This window comes from Melopsittacus undulatus, chromosome 9, assembly GCF_012275295.1.
Source record: "Melopsittacus undulatus isolate bMelUnd1 chromosome 9, bMelUnd1.mat.Z, whole genome shotgun sequence".
Taxonomy (NCBI): Eukaryota; Metazoa; Chordata; class Aves; order Psittaciformes; family Psittaculidae; genus Melopsittacus; species Melopsittacus undulatus.
Genome location: NC_047535.1, coordinates 34584459 through 34603777, shown reverse-complemented (window position 1 = coordinate 34603777; position 19319 = coordinate 34584459). Strand labels below are relative to the sequence as shown.

General features: G+C 40.5%; 1 protein-coding gene across 5 annotated transcripts in view; it reads right to left on the bottom strand.

Annotated features, from left to right (window-relative positions):
• The window catches only part of ITPR1 (inositol 1,4,5-trisphosphate receptor type 1), a 163489-nt gene extending 144421 nt beyond the window's left edge, over nt 1-19068 (bottom strand). For all 5 annotated transcript variants that reach the window (XM_034066017.1, XM_005149436.2, XM_005149437.2 and 2 more), the window contains exons 1-2: nt 18977-19068; nt 15179-15249 (exon numbers count right to left, since the gene is read on the bottom strand). In XM_034066017.1, coding sequence (XP_033921908.1) covers nt 15179-15249; nt 18977-19068 — 163 coding nt within the window. The remainder of the gene's footprint in view (nt 1-15178; nt 15250-18976) is intronic.
• Between the last annotated feature and the right edge of the window lie 251 nt (nt 19069-19319).

Genomic DNA, 19319 nt, shown 5'->3' with positions numbered 1-19319 from the left:
CAAATATTCTCCTTTCTACTTACCAATATCAGGATACGCTGCCTTTATTCTTCTTTAAAAAATCTAAACATTTAAAGTACGTTTAAAATTAGCATAGCACAAGAGATACTTCCAATAAAGTACCCACCAATAAAACCATCTTTGGATGTGGGAGAAAAATCTTGGGGCCTCCAACATGAGCCACATGCTAACTGAACAGATATTCAAAGTAGTTGAGTCATTGTGGTTTTCTGAAATGAGCCTTTAAAGACAACCTGAAGGAAGGAACATTCAGTGACAGGCACTTCAAAATCTCTGAAGGATAGAAGTTTTTCTTTTTCAAGTTACTGAGTTTAAATCTAAGGCTGCAACCCATTTTCCTGACACTTTCCCCCCCCCCCTTTTCTCTATTTTCTTAATTTTGCTTTAGTACTTTGATGTCTAGTTCCCAACACAATGTTTAACTTTAATCCTGTATTAGCTATAATTTAAACACTGCACGAATATCACATTTGCTGCAGTTAACTCCAAAGAGTGAGGAGCTGCGATCTTGGACTGCACTGTCTCAAACATGCTTCTCTAAGCCAGTACTCTCAACACTCCTGCATGTGTAAGAGAGCAAGATGGTCTGTGGCAATAGATTCTTGTGACTAATACAAGGTTGTAGTAAAGCCTCAAGGTCTTCTCAGCCCAAACTCTACAATTATCACCCTTTCCCCAATACCTCCAACTGTCATCTTACAGCTATGGCAGCAGCAAGGCCAAAGCAATGACCAGGCTCCCTACACTTACAAACAAACCTAGTAGTTTCTGCACCAAAAAGGTACAATAAAGAAAACGGAGAATGTACATTAAGTACATGCCAGTACCTGAAGGGAAAGCAAGGAATGGCAAGAAGGAATTAATTTTACATGACAAGCAGACAGCTCCACTCAATCCCTTCCCAGCTCTCATCCGACAACCTCATTTTAGGCAGGAAAAAAACCCAAAAGGAAAGCTCACGAAGATCCTCAATACAGCACAAATGTACGCAAGGTTTCAGTTATGAAAACTTGAACACAGAAAGCTGAAAGAAACAACTTTCTGCAAACAGAAATTTCCTCTCCTGAAGCATGTCTGAAAAAGATATATTTTCTGACTTTTTCCCCCAGGAACCTGTACATCTTGGCCACAGTTTTGGTTCGTTTCTCGTCTGCATTTCAGAAAATTAAGAACTTCAAGGTCTTCAGAGTCCTCTCAATACAGGATTCTTGAAGAAGTTACAAGAATAAGATATTTTCTCCAGTTTTCTTCTTAACATTGTTATTCTCACCACTGTCAAGAATCCCACATGAACTCCGCATCTTCCCAGGAGCCTGCCCAGGGCTTTCCTCACACCCCTGTGCTATTCCCTGTCCTCCACCCCCTCTGCTTCTTGTTTTATGGGTGCTGGCTTGTGGGTAACACACTGGCAGCACAAGTGAGTTGTGGCACCTCTCTGGAAACACAGACTTAAAAGAGTTTAGCCTCAACACAGCTGAAGGGTTTCACCTCAATCAAACATTTTATAGAGGCAAAGCACTAATTACATTTGTTCCCTTTACGGCTTGCTTTGCTACCCCTATGCCTTCAAGGTCCTCAAAACTACCATTTAGCACTGAGGCCAGTGAAGACTGAAAAACTATGGTGACGGTTGCTGACCTTTCAACTTCAGCTGAATGCTAAAACCAAATACAAAAACACACTCATTTTTTTTGTATAGGATAAAAATTGGAAGTTAAATGTCAACCATAATATTAAGATTAGAAGATAATGTCATGTATTAGTGGATCATATTAAATATTAGTGGATATGCATAACATAAGGGAATACGATTAAATCGCTTATGTAGTCTACTCTCTTCCACTTCTTATTTGTGTATATATATGCACCCATGTAAGCAAACCTTTAAGGAGATTATAAGATAAATAAACTGTTAAACTCCCAGAATTTCTCTGCAGACAAATTCTGATCCCAATGCAGAATTATCATCTCTCAAATTTTCCAAATCTTCACAAATCACAGAAACTTTAAGCACACAACTGACTGCATGTATCAAAAAATATATCTGGCATTAAATCCTGTAGATCATATTTGAAGGATCTTCTCATTGTCATTCTCCATGACCGAGGCCATCTGCCTGACAAGGAGCGGGAGGATATAAATTCCTACTTTATTTTAAAACTTGTCAATGATAACCATGAATTATCTGCAAAATCTATACTGCCTTTAGCTTCCAATCCCCAAGACAGTAGCTCATAGGGTACTGCCATTTCTATTTAGAGAGTATGTACTTTGAGCAAGGAAAGATTATTTGCCTTCATACCGCTCAGTACTGAGCACACACAGTATGCAGTCATCAGCCCATTTCCATAGTCAAGTGCTCCTGCAGCCAGCAAAGATACAATTTTTGTTTCCCAGGAAAATGTGGGAATTGAGTTCCTCCTAACAGCACAGTGCCTCAAGTTCTTAAGCTTTCATTGCAATAACAGGAATACAGGAAACATTATTTGCTTTTTAATCAGTATGGAAAATGCGCTTTTGAAGGACAGAACTAAGTAAGTCAGTACAACCCCTGATGTGTGTGTACTCCAAAAACCAACTTGCTTAATATTGATCTTAAGACATGAGCAAGACATCAAAGTCACACTGATTCTTTTGACAAGAATATCTATTTAGATCTAAGTATATAATTTATCTATCTATAACAGTACCTAGTTATAGATACGACAGTGTAGTTGAGAACGTCATCTCTGTGCCAAAGCTGTTTGCCACCAAGCAAAAAGCACAAATTCACCACTTGTTCTTCAGCCTTTCTTTGAAGCCTGTGGTGCCAATTAATCAAAACTTCCAGGCTGGATTGATGGAGCATTCCCCAGATCACTGCTGCAGCTTCTGCTCTTGGGATGTGGTCTGAAAAATGCTGAAGTAAACATCCAGCTCCATCCTCTATCTGGTCATGTTCAGTATCCCAGCATCATGCAGAGAAAGAACATAACTTTTCTTCTTTCATACAGGTACTGGTTACATTCTAATAATACTGAGATTTATTTTGCTTCTTCAAGAATAAAATGCAGCTTTCCTGCGTAAGGAGCAGTCAAGGACTGGAAACCCCCACCACAAACCAACCCTTTCAACTGGGCCCCCTTGGGTCCTGAACTGCCACCTCTGGGTGTTCTTTCAAGTTCACTGGTGCTGGGTAGACCATGCACTGCTCTGATGGGGAGGAAAAGGATTTTTGTAGATACAGACAAGATTGTTTCCTTTTCAGGACAGCGGCTCCCTCATCCAGCTCTCTCACCTCCTCATGCCTCCAAGTTCAGTGTTTATTTTTCCCTTGTATAATTCTTAACCATGATGAATAAAAGAGCTGACATTCACTAAATACAAGGTCTAAGTGCTACCAGATTGCTTGTGCATAGCAAAGCTCTCGGTATCCTTAATAAAATCTGACTCAGAGATAATTTGTTCTAGTTGAAGCAGGAGAGGATCCTGTAGCAGCATTTCCTAGCAATGTCACAGTTGCTCTGCTCTCAGTAGAGCTCAGAGGTGATTTCTTATTCTGAAAATCTGACACAAAGAGCTACAGAAAGACTCTTCAAGCACAATACAGTTATGTTTTCACTGAACTTCTGTATATTACATAATCAAAACAGGTATCAGTTGCCAACACTGAGGCCTCAACACTGATTATTTTCACAAACTAGGTATGAGGGAAGTATTAGCCCTAATACATAAGCTACTCTCTTACTTGACTGAATATTAAGCTGTTCATTGGAACAAAACTTTGGAGGAACACTGTACTTAGTGTCAATCAACCGCTAATGGCTATTCTAGTGTTTGAAACATTCACATGAGATGCCAACTTAAAGCTTTGACTTTCACAGCAAGGTAACAGTATTTAATAAGAGCGTTAGAGCTCAGGCTTCTCTCTGCCAGGCTGCATCCAGACTCTCTGTGAAGGCAGAGGCACCAACAGCTCCATTCCCAACAGCTGGCAGAAAGCCTCCACCAGAGCTTCCACAGTATTAACGCCAGACCTTGCGTGCATTTTGTCCTTTGCTATGGCCACAAAGTCAGAAGTTTAAAAGGTAAACACAGTGCAAGAGAAACAGCCTCCAACATACACCAAGATGGCTTTTTTTAAAGCTAGTAAGAAAATTGAGCATAGGTATGTTTACAAACAACACTTTCTCTAAATGAAAAACACAACGCTTCTTTATACTTTCACATCTTTATACCAGTTGCATTTGTTAGGGACCACTAACTGCTAATCTGGGATCTCTGCAACTCCCTCCTTCACCCAATCACTTGTCAAGCAAGGAAACAAACTGATGTTTCCAGTTTATGCCTGAAGAACCAGTGATGTGCTTTTCAAGACCGACCTCCAAGCAGCAAATTCCATTCTGCATCACAAAGGCGGCAATGCAGTTTTTAGAGTCAAGAACTTTCACCAACAGCTCACTTGTTTCCTAGTATTTGGAACTTTCAACTTATGCAGGAAAGACTGGAGATCTTTCTACAGACAGGTCCCAAATTACTTGGAAGCTTGAAGCTTGACAGATTAGCACTGGCACTTTGATCTCCACCCAGCAATGTGAAGAACTCAGCTGGAGGTGCTGTTAATGCATCAATAATTGAAGAAGAGAAATCAGACTCAGGTGTTGACACATTCAGTACTTATATTTCATCTTGATTGATGAATACAAACCCCGCCATGAGAAGGACAGGGTATTCAATCTCCAGCAGCAATGGGATCCAAGACTCAAGCGTCACCCACAGCTCACTGCAGACAACTGGCAAGGTCTGGCTTTCATAACAGCACATTTTTTATGGCTGGCTATGCTGGCAGCCTCAGCATTTTTCTTCTGACTGCTCTCAAACAGAAGTACTTACAGCATTACAGCCCTGAGCTTACAGCTCAGGAGACATCACCACTTAGTCAGGACTCTTGCTCAGTGAAGAACAGGCTACCCAGAAAATGAGAAGTGAAATTATTTAACTTCTGAGTTGTGGGTGGGCTCCTTTTTGACTAATGACTTTCATGTGGTATTTGGACACAGTACCTGTAAGACCTCTTTGGTACGGATACTTAACATATTCATCTCTTGCCTTCTTCAGTAAATAACCTAAATTGGAAATATTTCTGAACTCTTAAGTCCTTTCAAAGTATGAGGCCTTATTTTTTATATAAACTATTTGAAGCTTGTAGTGTATCTAATATAGCATTACTGTTGCAAGCAGCACAGAACTTCACCGTCTTAAAAGCAACAGAGAAGTGAGATTCTACAGAACAGACCCTCTGAAGAGTTTGACACAGATGAGATCCTCAGGGGTGTCACACCTACCTGCTCCCTTTGAAAAATGAGACACGTCGTGATCATACCCAGTCAGGGGGTAAGAGGAAATCAAATTTGGTCACATGAAAATGTAAATGGGAAAAGATTGAGTATCATTCATGCCTCCACCAAAGTAAAAGCTAGGAATGGCTTCCTACAGTTTCCCAGGGAAGGCAGCTGGGTTTACAAGGCAGAAAAATGGAAATCCTGAAGTATAAACATGCTAATCTGAATCTGAACTGGAAGATCCAAGAATATGGATCACACCTTCCCATGACTGTGTGCTGTACCCAGAATCATAAGCTACATGTCGCAGAAGGAAACCCCATAGAGCCAAGCAGAGCTGCGTGACAGCTCAGCTATGCAAATGTCAGCACATTCAAGGTGAAAAATGCTTTTCTGAATCAAACTGCACTGTGTTTGTAACCAAATGTCTGTGCTTCACACCCAGGACAGTTCAAAGCTATGTCTCAGGAAATTCATGAAGAGTATTACAGTTGCTTTTCACTAATTACAAGTTTTTTTCACCTTAACTGCAAAGCAGCGTCAGAAGAGGTGAGGATTCATTAGTTACTTGCTCTGGCCAACAGAAATGAAAGCTATTTCCAAATTCATAAAGCATCATTCAGATGCTCCTTATCACAGTCTTCTTCCCATGTATTTGATACCTCTCTCAAGTACCAAGCAGTAAGAGAACACTGTTCATCACTCTGTGATACAGCAAGCAAGTCTGGATGGAGAGCAACAGGCTTTCATCTTGGTACTGCCAACAAGACACGTCTCACTAGCACGATCCTGCACATCAGACCTGCAGAGAAGGCAGTTCAGATTCCTTAGTGACAAACTGCCATCCAAGACCTACAGTGAGAAAAATTCAACATGATTGTGTCACCAGAAAGCTACACGTACAACATGGTTCAGCCAAGCAGAAAAACCAAATAAGCTGAAAGAGAACTTAAATTTCAAACAGAAGTGATAGCCAGCTCACCTACCCCAAATATGCGTATTCCATATTTTTCTTACATTAATAGCCAAACAACCACCTTGCACAGAAGAAAACCTGCTAATTCATCACAATTTCTATACCGCAAATAAACAGTCTTTGACTCTAGGTTACCACAGTTTGATATAATCTCACCCAAGGCTAGGTCGGTGAGTCTTGGGCATAATAAATGCAGTCGCATGTCAGGTGTTCTAGACTGCTGGCAATATTTTACAGGTGAGACATTATCAACCAGTCTCTCCCTGGATCTCGAGTTTCTCAATACTTTAGACAACTAGTAAAAAAGCTGAGAATGTCTCATACCTAACACCTGAGAGACAGCTTTTTTCCACAAACTTCATACCCACCTGTTTCAATATTTGCATCCTTCTGTACAAGTAAGACTCCTTCTGGAAAGCACTTGGGCTGTGCTAACAAAAAGCACAATGCTAGCTCTGAAGTTCATCTGAAAGTCCTCTGGAAGTACTTGGTATTGATGACACTCACGAGCTTACAGAACAGACTCAGGGCTTTTCAAAGGAACAGGGTAAAGGAGCTTGCACAGAACACACAGCTGAGCTACCCTAAATATTAAGCAAGCCACAAATTTTATTAACTTCACTATATTAAAAGATATGCACCAATGTCACCCCACCCCCACAATTCATCAAGGGCTCCCTTGGGCTCTTGTGACTAAGTATAATATTTCATTAAATATCCTGTTCATACTGGCTTATGTACTAGGGAACACACTAATTTTAGAAAACTGATTAGCTAGTTCTTTCTAACCGAATGTTATTATAGCTAAGGTCAGATTTTGCACTGAAACTATGGCAACAAAGCCACAGTATTCTTTTGTCTACAAGGTTGGGGCTAGGTTTATTAACAGTACTGTTCTACTTAATAGCTAAGCACAGCTTTCTGGCAATCCCTCCCTCATTCCTACCTGAAATACCCTGAACTTACCACAAGGAAAAAGCTCAGACCTGTGAGAGCTGTTGCAAAAGAATGAACATTCAAACCAGCGCTTTGCCTATTTCTTCACTTTTTAGGACACGGTCACTACACCAGCACATTCCCTCCATTGTCCTGCACAGAATGCCTCATCAGTGCAGAACTACTATCCACACTTCTCAGATGGGCAAATGAAGTGCAGAAATCATAGAACTTCTCACTAGGAGATCAATTAAATCCCCCCTCATTCTTTTGCAGTACCTTAACCAACAGATTGTGTTTTTCATGCAGCTTTCTAACATGCATATTAATGGCCACTTTCTATTTCCAAGGGGCTTTGCTCTGCCTTCTTCTAGATGCAAAACATCTAAGATGAAAGCACTTTAAAACCAGAAGTTGGCAGACAGCTGCTTGACCACAGTACTCTCTGCACAGACCAGCATGCAAATGCAACCCAGCCAATCTTCACAGCCTGTGCTGTATTCCAATAGACACAGCTCCTCTTCTTGTCCAGTATCAACAACTTTTGTTACACTAAGTTAAATAGACTCTCTTGTAATCTGTGCCATACAGACCTTTTCCGTTATGGTCTTGGTACCCCATTACCAGGACACAAGAAAAAAACCCCATGATAAACCATCTCAAAACAGTAATTATTTAGCCAGACACTTATTCACTATTTTAGCAAAGCACTCTGGCATCATATAGTTGGGATGTCTTTAGGTTGTTCTGATGCTTTAGCACACGTAGCTACCAACTGGACTTCAGACCTGCCTTTTCATAGGCAGCCAGAAGCCATGCTGCAGTAGAGGTGGCAAATTAAAACCAAATTACTGATTCACTCTCCATGACAAAAAAAAAAGCAGCTCTCCTTTGATTCTTACATCCAGTCACTATGGGATAACAAAGCAATGCAAACTACTTTTGCAATTTAAGTAAATTACAGGACATAGCAGCTTTGCAAGTGTATAACTTCCCTGGCAGTGTTCAAGGCAAGGTTGGACAGGGCTTAGTGCTATCCAGTCTAGTGGACGGTGTCCCTGCGCACAAGAGGCGGTTGGAACTGGATGAGCTTTAAGGTCCCCTCCAACCCAAACCCATGGTGTGGTTCTGTGGTAAGACCCATTTTGAAGCCATGCTTGGAAAGCTCCAGTACCTCCTCTGCTTGTAATACAGCAAACCTAATTGTCATTGATGAGCATGGCACCACCACATAACCTGTGGCTAAAAATGTCTGGAGATGAGGTGCTCAAGACACCACTCTGAAAAACCAAGTACAGCAGCCAAGGCAGAATACATTGAGTACCACCTAAGCTGCAGAGAGGAAGGGGGCTTAGGTATGCTCATGTAAGCCATGCATCAGCTTCTGATAGAACTCTCTCTCACAGGCTTTTTCAAGCTTTAGCGGATAAAAAGCACATTTGTCTGTACAAAAACACACCACTTGTGACTTTTCAGGTTTTTTTAAATACCTAAATGTCACAGTGACAATTGCTTATAACATCTGCTTGTATGTAGGATGCGGTGGGCTCAAGAGTCACATTTCAGAGACAGTGCTGAGGCTTTCTTCACTGTATAAAGGGCATCGAATTCAAATGCATACAGGCAGTTGGCAGTTTTCTAGTACAGTTCTATAAATACTGAGAATCATACTAAAGGATCCTCATCAAGGCAATGAAAATGTATTTTGGATTTTTCAACCATATCCTAATTCAATGAGATCAAATGATTTTTTCCTACTCAAAATGACCCATGTCTTAATTTTAATTAAAAAAAACCCCACAACATTAGATTATATTTTTATTATTTTTCTTTTCCATCACACCAACCTAAAAGTGGCTTTTGATTTCACACTAAATCATCTCATGGCCACAAAACAGAAGTTAGTTAACTAAGTATTCACTACTGTTGCTCCACTTTGTACTTTTGGTATTCAGCACGTGCGTTTTAATCCGTCTTGGATATCTCAAACCTGCAAAGGAGTCATTTTCCTATTGCAAGTGATGCCTTTCTCTTCCAGATTACCATTCTAAGCTTTGAACCTAGCCCTTGAGCACTCCCAAAGGTTCTGCCTCTTGCATGAGAAAGAAATCTTGCTATTTTATCTACTAATATATGGTTATTAGAGTGAAAAAAGCCATATTTAGACATCAGTTAAAATATTCCTTAAAGGCATTTAGGCACCTTAATAATTAACATACCCAAACATTCCAGCAGCATTAGAAACCCCACGTTCAAAACAGATAAAGGAGCCTAAACCTGGTCATGCAACCCAAGTCTAACACCCCTCCTCCTCTCACCATCATTCCAGGAGTATGTCCTCAACCCTCAGCAGAACACCCACTCGAACTCATCTAATATATGCAGAAAACCATACAATTCAGACTATTTCACAAAGTCTAAAAAGCAATTTAAGCTGATATAATCACTTTCACCAGAGTAGATGTGGAAAAGTATGCATGGAGGGCATATGGAGAGTGATAGGACTTGAGGTTGAAGCTGTACACGATACCTGAAGGCTTATACTGCAAAGAAATTGTTCTTGGTGAGTACAGGGGATAGCACTGAACTACATTATACCTACAAAGTGCACTTCTGTATGCTACTAATATATTCCCAGAACTACCAGGCAGAGGGATCTGGCTATTTGATTTAGTTTGCGTTTTAACACTGTGAACTCTTTGGGAAAACTATGAATGTGACCCTTCAGCTGAGAAGTCCTTAATCTCAGCTCTAATGCTGAACTGTAAACACACTTGCACTGGCTAAGTAAGGCTAAATAATCTTGTATGTATGCAACATAACTCCATAGCCTCTATCAGTACTAAATAAATTATATGGCTTCCTTCATATTAACCAAAACAGTAGTGTTTAGGCTTCAAATTATTGACAGAAAAGTTATGAAAAACATATCATAACTCAAAATATTTCTGTTATAGAGAAGCATATCGATTTTCATCAGTGCTGAACACAGGACGAATGTAAGAGAAATCTATGAAAAATATTGGGGTGTGTAGATTTTGTTACATACATATATATTCATATATTAAACTTCCTTTGTAGTGCTCAGGTCATTTCTTCTGCTCAAGATGAACTCATGGTTCAAAGGCTGAGATCCTAATACCATCAGAGAAACCTGACCAAAAGCTTTGTGAAGGCAGTATTCATAAAGAGCATACAGTATGAATTAGGACCAAAAGAACAAACAGAATCTGAACTACTCATCTGCTGCTTCACCATGAGGGTATTTTAAGTCTAAGATACGGGTTCATTCCTTGAACATCTTGCCAAAAAAAGAGTGTTGCCCAGCAACTACTAAAACAATGTTCTGGAAGGAGGTAGCTGCCGGACACATTAACCCAGTAAGTGCCCTTTTCCCTGCATTTCATGCAGCTATTGCAAAGCTTCTGGATCCCTGGCAGACAGATCTGCATCCCAAATAAAGAGCTGTAAGGAATCTCCGGAGAAGGCTGTCAGACAGACTGTTCTCGTGTAGTAGCAGTGTCTTGCATTAAGCAAACACATTTGGCTTAGCGAAGCGCTACATTCCGATACAAAACGAGCACAAATAAAACCTCTGAAAAAGCACATGCAAACTAACTAATACAGTACAGAAGCAGCAGCTAAAGAACACATACATCATCCCTGGGCTCTGCTTCAGCTTTGTCACTACTGCTAGAACCAACTTGACTTTACAGAATAACTTCACCTCTGTGCATTTAAGTACGAATGATTTCTAATGAAACACTGGTGCTTTTAGCCTAGCTAGAGGGTCAGCGGTAGTTCATAGTTTCCACATAAACCCATGCATATTAAAAGGATGTTCATTTATAGCCACTATTCAGATGTGCAGTCATAGTCAAAGACGGCAATTAGAGCAGCCATTCCTGCTTTATAAAGTACGCAAAACATCTTTTTTTTCTGTTCAAAGCAGCGGAGATAACCAAGGAACTGTCACACACTTGCTTTTTTTGGAGACACACACAACTAGGACTTTTTCCAGGAATCTCATCTGTACGCAGTATATTTGGACCAGTGAAATATTCTTTCACAAGAATTTTCATATTAGCATTTTTAAAAATAAATGAGAAAGAATGTACTCTTGAGTCTTAGTGCTTTGCAAGGCAGTTTTAGAGGACTTTCGAATTAGTTGGATCTGAAAGCATAAAGGGCCAGAGAACCATTACACTGAAATAAACCAGCACACCTCAACAACCATATTTAAAGTGGATTCAGAAAGACACAATAAAAATCCACTGAAATCTCAGGCCGTAATTCCCATCCAACCTCAAGCCCCTGACTTCAGGTGCTGCCTACTGCTGATAGTGATGGGGAAAAGGAGATTAAATAAACTATCAGTCTTCATACCTTTCAGTGACCAAACCAGTATTTTAAGGACCTGACGACACAACAGCATTTAATGTGTGAAACAGCTATGGTAAACATTCAGAGTGACTTGGGGACCAATACCTTCCTTTACAGTTCTTTCCAAGTCTTATACTTCAGTTTTTTCAATCTAATACACCCTCTGAATCTTACTTTTTGTTTAATGTCTCATTCATACTTTAACTCCAAATCTTACCTGAATGCTAGCCCATTTCACTCTCAGCTTCTTCTTGCATTTCACCCTGTTCAGAGCTCCACCACCACCAGATTAATCTGTCAGCCTACTTTTTCCACAACTTTTGTCAACAAAGCAAGGCCTCGTGTCCTCAGGATACCTCTGTATGTTCTCCTCCAAGCAGACTGAAAGGCTCTATCGCTCCCATCTCTGACTCCAGCCGTGCCGCTGCAAATCATTCTGTTCAACCCAGTTCATCCAAACACACATCAAGCTTCCCTCACTCAATTTTCCTTAGGACAACTTGAAGACAACATTTTTTAAAGGAGTGCTTTACTAGCACACAAAATCCATCCCCTTTTCAGCTACAAAATGTTTGCTTTTAGAAACACAGTCCTCAGGCAGGGACTGTTTTCACACCACAAGCAGGTTATCAGCATCTGATGGCAGCAGATGCTCACAGCTAAGCATTACTGTTGGTTGCCTTTCATATGAGAGGCTCTCTCTGCAAAGGAGGACTGGGCATGCACTGCATCACTGTGCACAGCAGCATTTCAGGAGTCTGAAGCAGAAAGGAAAAAAAACCCACCAACCTCTAGACCAGGGCCTTGCTGCAGCCACGAGATTCAAGTGATTAAGTGTAGCCTAGGCAACAAGACTTTTTAAAACCTCCTAACACCCATGGCTAAGAAAAAAGCAGGATGGATTAATGCTGCCACTGGGTATATATGCTTTAGTTTCACACTGAATTTTCTTGGAGTCATATGTATGCATAGCTAAGCAGTGAATCTTACTTCTAGATATCTCTTACCACTTTAATTAAGCATGAAAATTGTATTTACATCTGTTTTACATCTGCCCACAGAAGACAGGTCTGCCCAGAGAAGCTTAAAATCATATTGCTTAAAAATACTACCCAAAGCAAGATCATCCAGGCTGGCCACAAAGTCACATGTTCAGTGTTCCTCCTGGAAGATCACTTCAGATTTGGCTGACCTGTAACTGGACACCTTAAGGCACAGCTCGTTTAAAAGAGGATTTACACACAGATATAAACCAGGTTATAGCACAGAGGTGTTTTTTCTAGTATTGTTTAAAGCTGAAATATAAGTCACTTAGATCTGATGAATTTTGGTCCTGCTCTAATGAGATGTTTAAAAGTTACTTCTCAGGTGCCAGTGCTTTGCACCTATTCAAATTCAAACCAAGATCACACTTCTCAGGCCTCAAACTGCACGGATCCCATCGGCTGTGATGACTTGGATGGCCTATATGAAATCACCCAACAAAAGTGGGCACCATGTACAAAGTTTGCTGGACCCTAGAAATTTCCCATCACTTGGCACCCCAGGCTGCTACTGCACAGAAGGTACCTCGTGAAACTGATCTGCTGTACCAAGGACACTGCCCAAGGCAACGAAGACTAAATGCCAAGTACGACAAACCTAAATATTGGGACTACTGAATTACATTCACCAGATGCCTACAGTTGCTTTATATCCCAGATGTAAACATTATTGTTTGGATAAACGCACCTTTGTGAAGACTTGTGTTCCATCTGCGAGGGAGGTATTTTTGCAAGGTATCATAAAACCACTGAGCAAGACTGCAGAGACATGGCTGTAGTTCCTAACCTTGCCAGAGACTTCCGTGCAACACCACAGACAAGCCTCTGGGTGCCTTTGCTTCATAATAAAAGAAGGGGTATTTTCCATTTGTGCTGAAGATGGTGTGATAAACTTCATTATTACTTCTACTGAACATGTTTATCACAGAAAGCATTTTACCTTAGACTACTCTTACAAAGCATGTGTATAAATAATAGAAATGCCTGCTAAAGTTTTATGACTTTTGTTGCCATTCACCATTAAGCATAAACTTCCCCACAAAAGCTTTAGTGAAGTAACTACAAAGGTTGGAACAGGTTCACACCATTCTTTCTCCATGTATAAATTATAAGTAATATGAGAACATTTACAACGTCTAACCACAATGTTTTATGTCAGACAAATGTCTCTGTACTTGCAGTTCTTAAACTGTGCTAGCAGGAATTGCCTTGTTCTCATTCTTTGCTCTCTTCTCTCCCCCCACCTCCTTCTACACCCAGCAGTCACAGTTAAATCTGGCTTTATTCTTCCATATGATTTTAACGCCAAGAAATGCCTGGAGTCACAGCTCTAGCTCAAGCAACACCATTGTTCTTTTCCTGGAGAGCTTAACACTGAATGCTGAAACTTCCCCAGGTTGCCTCTTCAGTATTTGAATTATCAGCTATTTAGTTTTCCAGTGAAAAAGAAAAAAAAAAACCAAGAACTCATGTATTTCAGCTATATCCTAAAAAGAGAGTTTCATTGTATGAGGCATCTTCATGTCATGGTAAACCCCCCAAAACCCAAACAGCAAACAAAAGCAGCAGTAGAGACTTTCAAGATCAATCACCTGCCCTTCTGGCCAAACCTGAGTAGATTTATGGCAGTTCTGAGCCCCTAATTAAAGCAAAGTATAACCAAGGAAGCAAGGTTCATCCAACAAAACCCCAAGATGAACAGTTGCTGCTACATCTGAGAACAGCAATAAACCAAAACTTCAGAACATTCAGCTGAGCTATGCCTGGGGTAAAAGATGCAACCAAAGGGTGAAGGAGGAGAAAAAGTAAAAAAAGGAATTCCAGGAGGTTTTTCCAAGCAAAGTCCCAGTTACTGCTTCTCTTGCTGTTTGAGGTTTTTCTTCAAAAAGCCCTAGCCAAGCTGTGCAAAGAAGTAGGCATTAATTTCTTATCACTAAGCATAAGTTTCCTGGCAGAATGAAAGCCAAGTTAAAGGTAGCTAATATTAAATGAGGTGAAACAACAGGAGTTGTTACAAGCATTTGCTTTTCATTCTCCTCTCAGTTTGGTACCAGGTAACTAAATGGCATGTATGACAGTATGCAGAAAAAGAACTGAAACTGACAGGGACCCTGTAAGTTTGGACAGATCTGAAAACAAACCTCAATTGGCAACCCCATCCTCACCGCCTCACAAAGGATGCTTACACGCACAGCTTTTGCTTTAACTATTACATTGCTTTTACTTCAACCTATGTGTTTCCTCACTTTCACCCTTCCGATTCTCTCCCCATCCCACAGGGCGGGGAGTAAGTGAGCAGCCGGGTGGGGTTAAACAAGTCCCACAGCTCCCTTCACACAGGCATTTATACTTTTGCAACCTCACAAGTTGCCCTTCATGGAAGATGACACTAGAATACTCCACAGAAGCAGTGGAGGTCAAATCTAGTTACACATGATGGCACAAAACGAAGGTCAGCTTCAAACCTGGAAGGGTACTAATCTGTCTAAGAAACTTACCTCTGAATTTTTTGGGTGGGTTGTTAAGATCACCTGCTTCTGGCTGTACAACACACCGATCATCCACAAGGCTGCAAAGAAATTAGAAGTAAAATGAGATTCTAATTCCCTTGCAATTGGTTACATCCTTGTTAGCAAAACCAGTTATTCATTTGCAATATTTTATCAGAGTGGCCACTTCAGCAGAAGACATTCCCCAAATGCCAACTTAATGCCAAACCTTTCTAAGAAGCATGCAGCTAGTGTTTACTGTTGCCCAAGAGCTATGCTCCTGGATAGGTGGGACAATAAATAAGTCATTGCTCCTGTATACTGCATCATCTTTATGTCCCCTCCTTGAGGTGCAGACAGAACAGCCCATATTCTAGTTAGGTGACAAGACAGCCTCAGAACAATTATTGCCTCTTGGACAGATCTGAATAATGTTGCAAATGTCTTTACATGAAGGGCAGAGACAAGGAAAACAGGACAACTGTGCAAACTGGACACTGCCCCTGTGACCCCTTGGGTATTGAGAAAAGGCAGAAATACAATAAAAATGGACTCCAAAGGGAAAGGAAGGCATAAATATACCCCCCTGCTCACCAGTCATAAACACAAGTCAAGGGATCAAACTAACCTCCTCCTGTTCTACCAGGAAAGAGTGAACTGGACAAGTGAACCCAAGAGATTCCAACAGGAAATATATCCTGGTATTTGTATGAGTACTCATCGGCAAATAGCCCCCAGAGTAAAGAAAATACTTCAGATGCAGCTGTCATCACTGCTCTGCATGCTTTGGATCACACGGAATTGCACTTTTACCGAATGCTATTCCCAAATTGTAAACACAACTGAAATCAAATGCTTCTGATTTGATTCTACATGACTCAATTTGGCCCCTTAAAACCAATCTGTCTAAGAGGCATTCTACACAAAAGTAGAAAGTAAAACTCCAAGGTCGTAAAGGTTTGAGAGGTCCATTCTCATGCAGAATTAACTTGAGAAAGACAGAGACCTAGAATATGAGAGTTGTTCCTTGCAGAGGCTGGTTACATGCAGGGAGCATCTTGAGACAACAATTTTGGAAAGTAAGAAGTGCATAAAATCAAGAGATCAGAGAGACTAAGTGGACTCAACAGTTCTATGCATTTAGAATTTGCATATGCAAACATTCAGAGTAAATTGTTTTTTCCCCATGGATTTTCTCCCTATTCAGTATAATATATACATGTATGTGCTCCAACAGGAATGGTAGTATTAATATTTGAGCTGACTGAAACACCTGCTTCTAGTGAACAAAGGCCCAAAAAAATATGAAGTCAAATGGGTTACTCCGATCATCCCACAGAGATAATCTCAGTGCAATATATCCCTCTCATCCTGACGTTCAATTGAAATTAAATGGGAATTTCCCAAACTACTAAGAAAAAAGTTTTACAGGGTGAAAAACACAGAAGAGGACATATTGTGCACCAGCAATTGTAATGATGACAGCGCTTGAGTTTGGGAAACAGCAAGAGCAAAGTCCTGATTAATCAATAGTCATGTCATAGGAATATTAAGTAGGAACATTCTTCAAAGATTTAGAACAACATTAGAATGTATAGTGATATCTGTTTCTCAACCTTCATTAACCACATGAACAAGTCATTACACATTATTATGACATAAGACTGTCAAAACTCCACATGGTATAGAGAGTACAATTACACCAAATCTTTTCTTTGCTTCTTTAATTTTCTCCAGGACAAAGACTAAATTAAATATGGGACAAAACTAATTTGATTATGAAAGCTTAATAAGATGATAATACATTTCATGTTTCACATAGCAGTTGGGATTTCTGGCTTAAATTAGGCTCAGAAGATGTGTGGCCATTATATAATGCAGTTACCTTAAAACAGTACTAATCAAATCAAAGAGGATGCTTGTAACACTAAGGGATCTTTAGATCCACCATGAGAACATCTCATCAAGCCTAGGAAATACATATGCTTTGAGCCTGTAATGTCTAAAAGGACTACCCATGGTGAAAAATATCTGCTCAGCAATGCCATCAAAAGCCACAGCCACTGCATAATGTTCATCATGCATTGTATGGGATTAAACATAACATAACAACTTTCTACTTGTTCTGGAATTATTTACTGCCAAACTTGCTTCAATACTAGGAAGAAAAAAATAGCCAAATGTAAAGTATTGCTTTAATTCATTGTGCCAGTTTTCAGCAGATAGTATTTGGCCAGTTACACAGCTGATCAAGTACTGCAGAGTGCACATCTCATATTTGACGAGTACCTGGGAAATATGTCAAATACATTCGCCAAATACTATTCGACCAACCCTACTTACTACATCCCTCGCAATTATCATACCTTCTTTCCCTTCTGGCAGCATCCCATATTTTCTTCTCTTTCCTATAATAGATCATGGTGCATCTTCAGTGTCTGCTTCCTTCTCTGCCCCCTTATTTTCCAGAATCCTAATAGCTAGAGGACTAAACCTACAAGTTAGTTTGGAGTCACTCAGATGAGATTCCAGCCCATCGGTTCCTGCTGAGAGACTTACCAGGATGCTGTCTTTGTACCCTGCTTGGGAGCTCCATTTATCAGATGCATCTGGACAGTAGGCATCAAAAAATTTGCTGTCACTGTACCCACCCTGAGGCCCTTACGGCTACTGGAAATGAGAAAGAGCATGTTGTGTGCGTGCCCACTCACCATATCATCAAGCCTCCTGGTTGCTTCTTTGCTACTCATTCAGTATTGAAGTACCACAGCAATGTGTCATGCAAGCTATTTTCCTCCCTCTAATTTCTCACTGCTTTCAAACAAGGTGGCAGATGTGCTCTTTAAGCTTCTCATCCAGCCCCTTGCAAGGTGTTCCAAATCAGTACACAGCTCCTCTGCCAGCTTATGATGCTCAGAGAGCTTTCTCCTCAGCAGCAGTTAAGCAGAATAAAACATACCCTGTCTCTCATCAGAGCTGTATTTCAATTCCATGGCTTTTCTCTGCAAACTCTTCCTTTTCCCATGTGAGGGGCTACTTTTTGTCTAATGAAGTAGCATACACTTCTTACTGCTTAAGAGGCACTCTCCTACAGAGCACCTACTCTGATGTCTTTGCAGAAAAAAGCGCAAAGGAGCTCTATGGGGAAAACACACCGGGGGCAGGAGCTGGCAAGGCACAGCTCCCACAGCTCTGGGGTGCTGGCCATTGGCAAAGCTGAGGAGTTGAAACATGTTCTCCTTTGACTAACAGGAGAAGAACAATTTCATTTCTAAGAGAAACCTCAAACACCAAGACAAAACTAGTCATCACAGAAAGTTAGTGATACATAAACAGTTTGGCTTGGGGCTTCTTTTTCATGTATGTCTGGGGTTTTTGCAATCATTTTATTTTTAACAACCTCCATCGCCTATGCTACATCCTTTTTTCCAATCAGCAGACTGCACTAGGGCCTAGTGATTCCTGACTGGGGGAGGCAGGGAGGCACAGGACGGGACACACGGATGGACACGGGACAAACAAGAACATGAAACTTATTTGAATCTCTCTACCCACACCTTAACTCAACAGCTTCTTCCTCCCCACCAAAGACATCAAAACCACACCAGAGCCATCAATATGCTCTCTATCCTCCCAAAATCTAGCTTGCCATATTAGCTTTAGGTCATTTTTACATTTAAGGCCTAATCTGTATATAAAGCTACCTTTCTTTACCCAGTATTTCACGGGAGTCAGGCTCAGGATAGCTAGCCAAATTCTGCTAGTCCTTCTTACAGATGTTTTTAGTACAAGAACAGCTGTTCTTACCCCAAAGTGCTAATAAATCCATTTGTTGAGCCCTCTGCATAGAGAGAACAAATATCTCCAATATGAAGGAAGCTCGACATCTTGTCAGTCATTTCCGGCTTACTGCCCCTAGAAGAATAAAGCACAACATTACTATTTATCAGGCAGAATTTCTCTGTATAAACTACTGCAGATTACAGCAACAGGATCCTTCACTTTTGGTTATTCATTTGTTTGAACTGAAGTTCTTGCAGTGACACTTCAGGTATCAAAGAAAACACAGCATGTCAAAATGCTTGCATAGGAAAACAAACCAGGGTAAAAAAGAAACAGCTACTGCATCCCATTTGTGGGACTGTTGAGG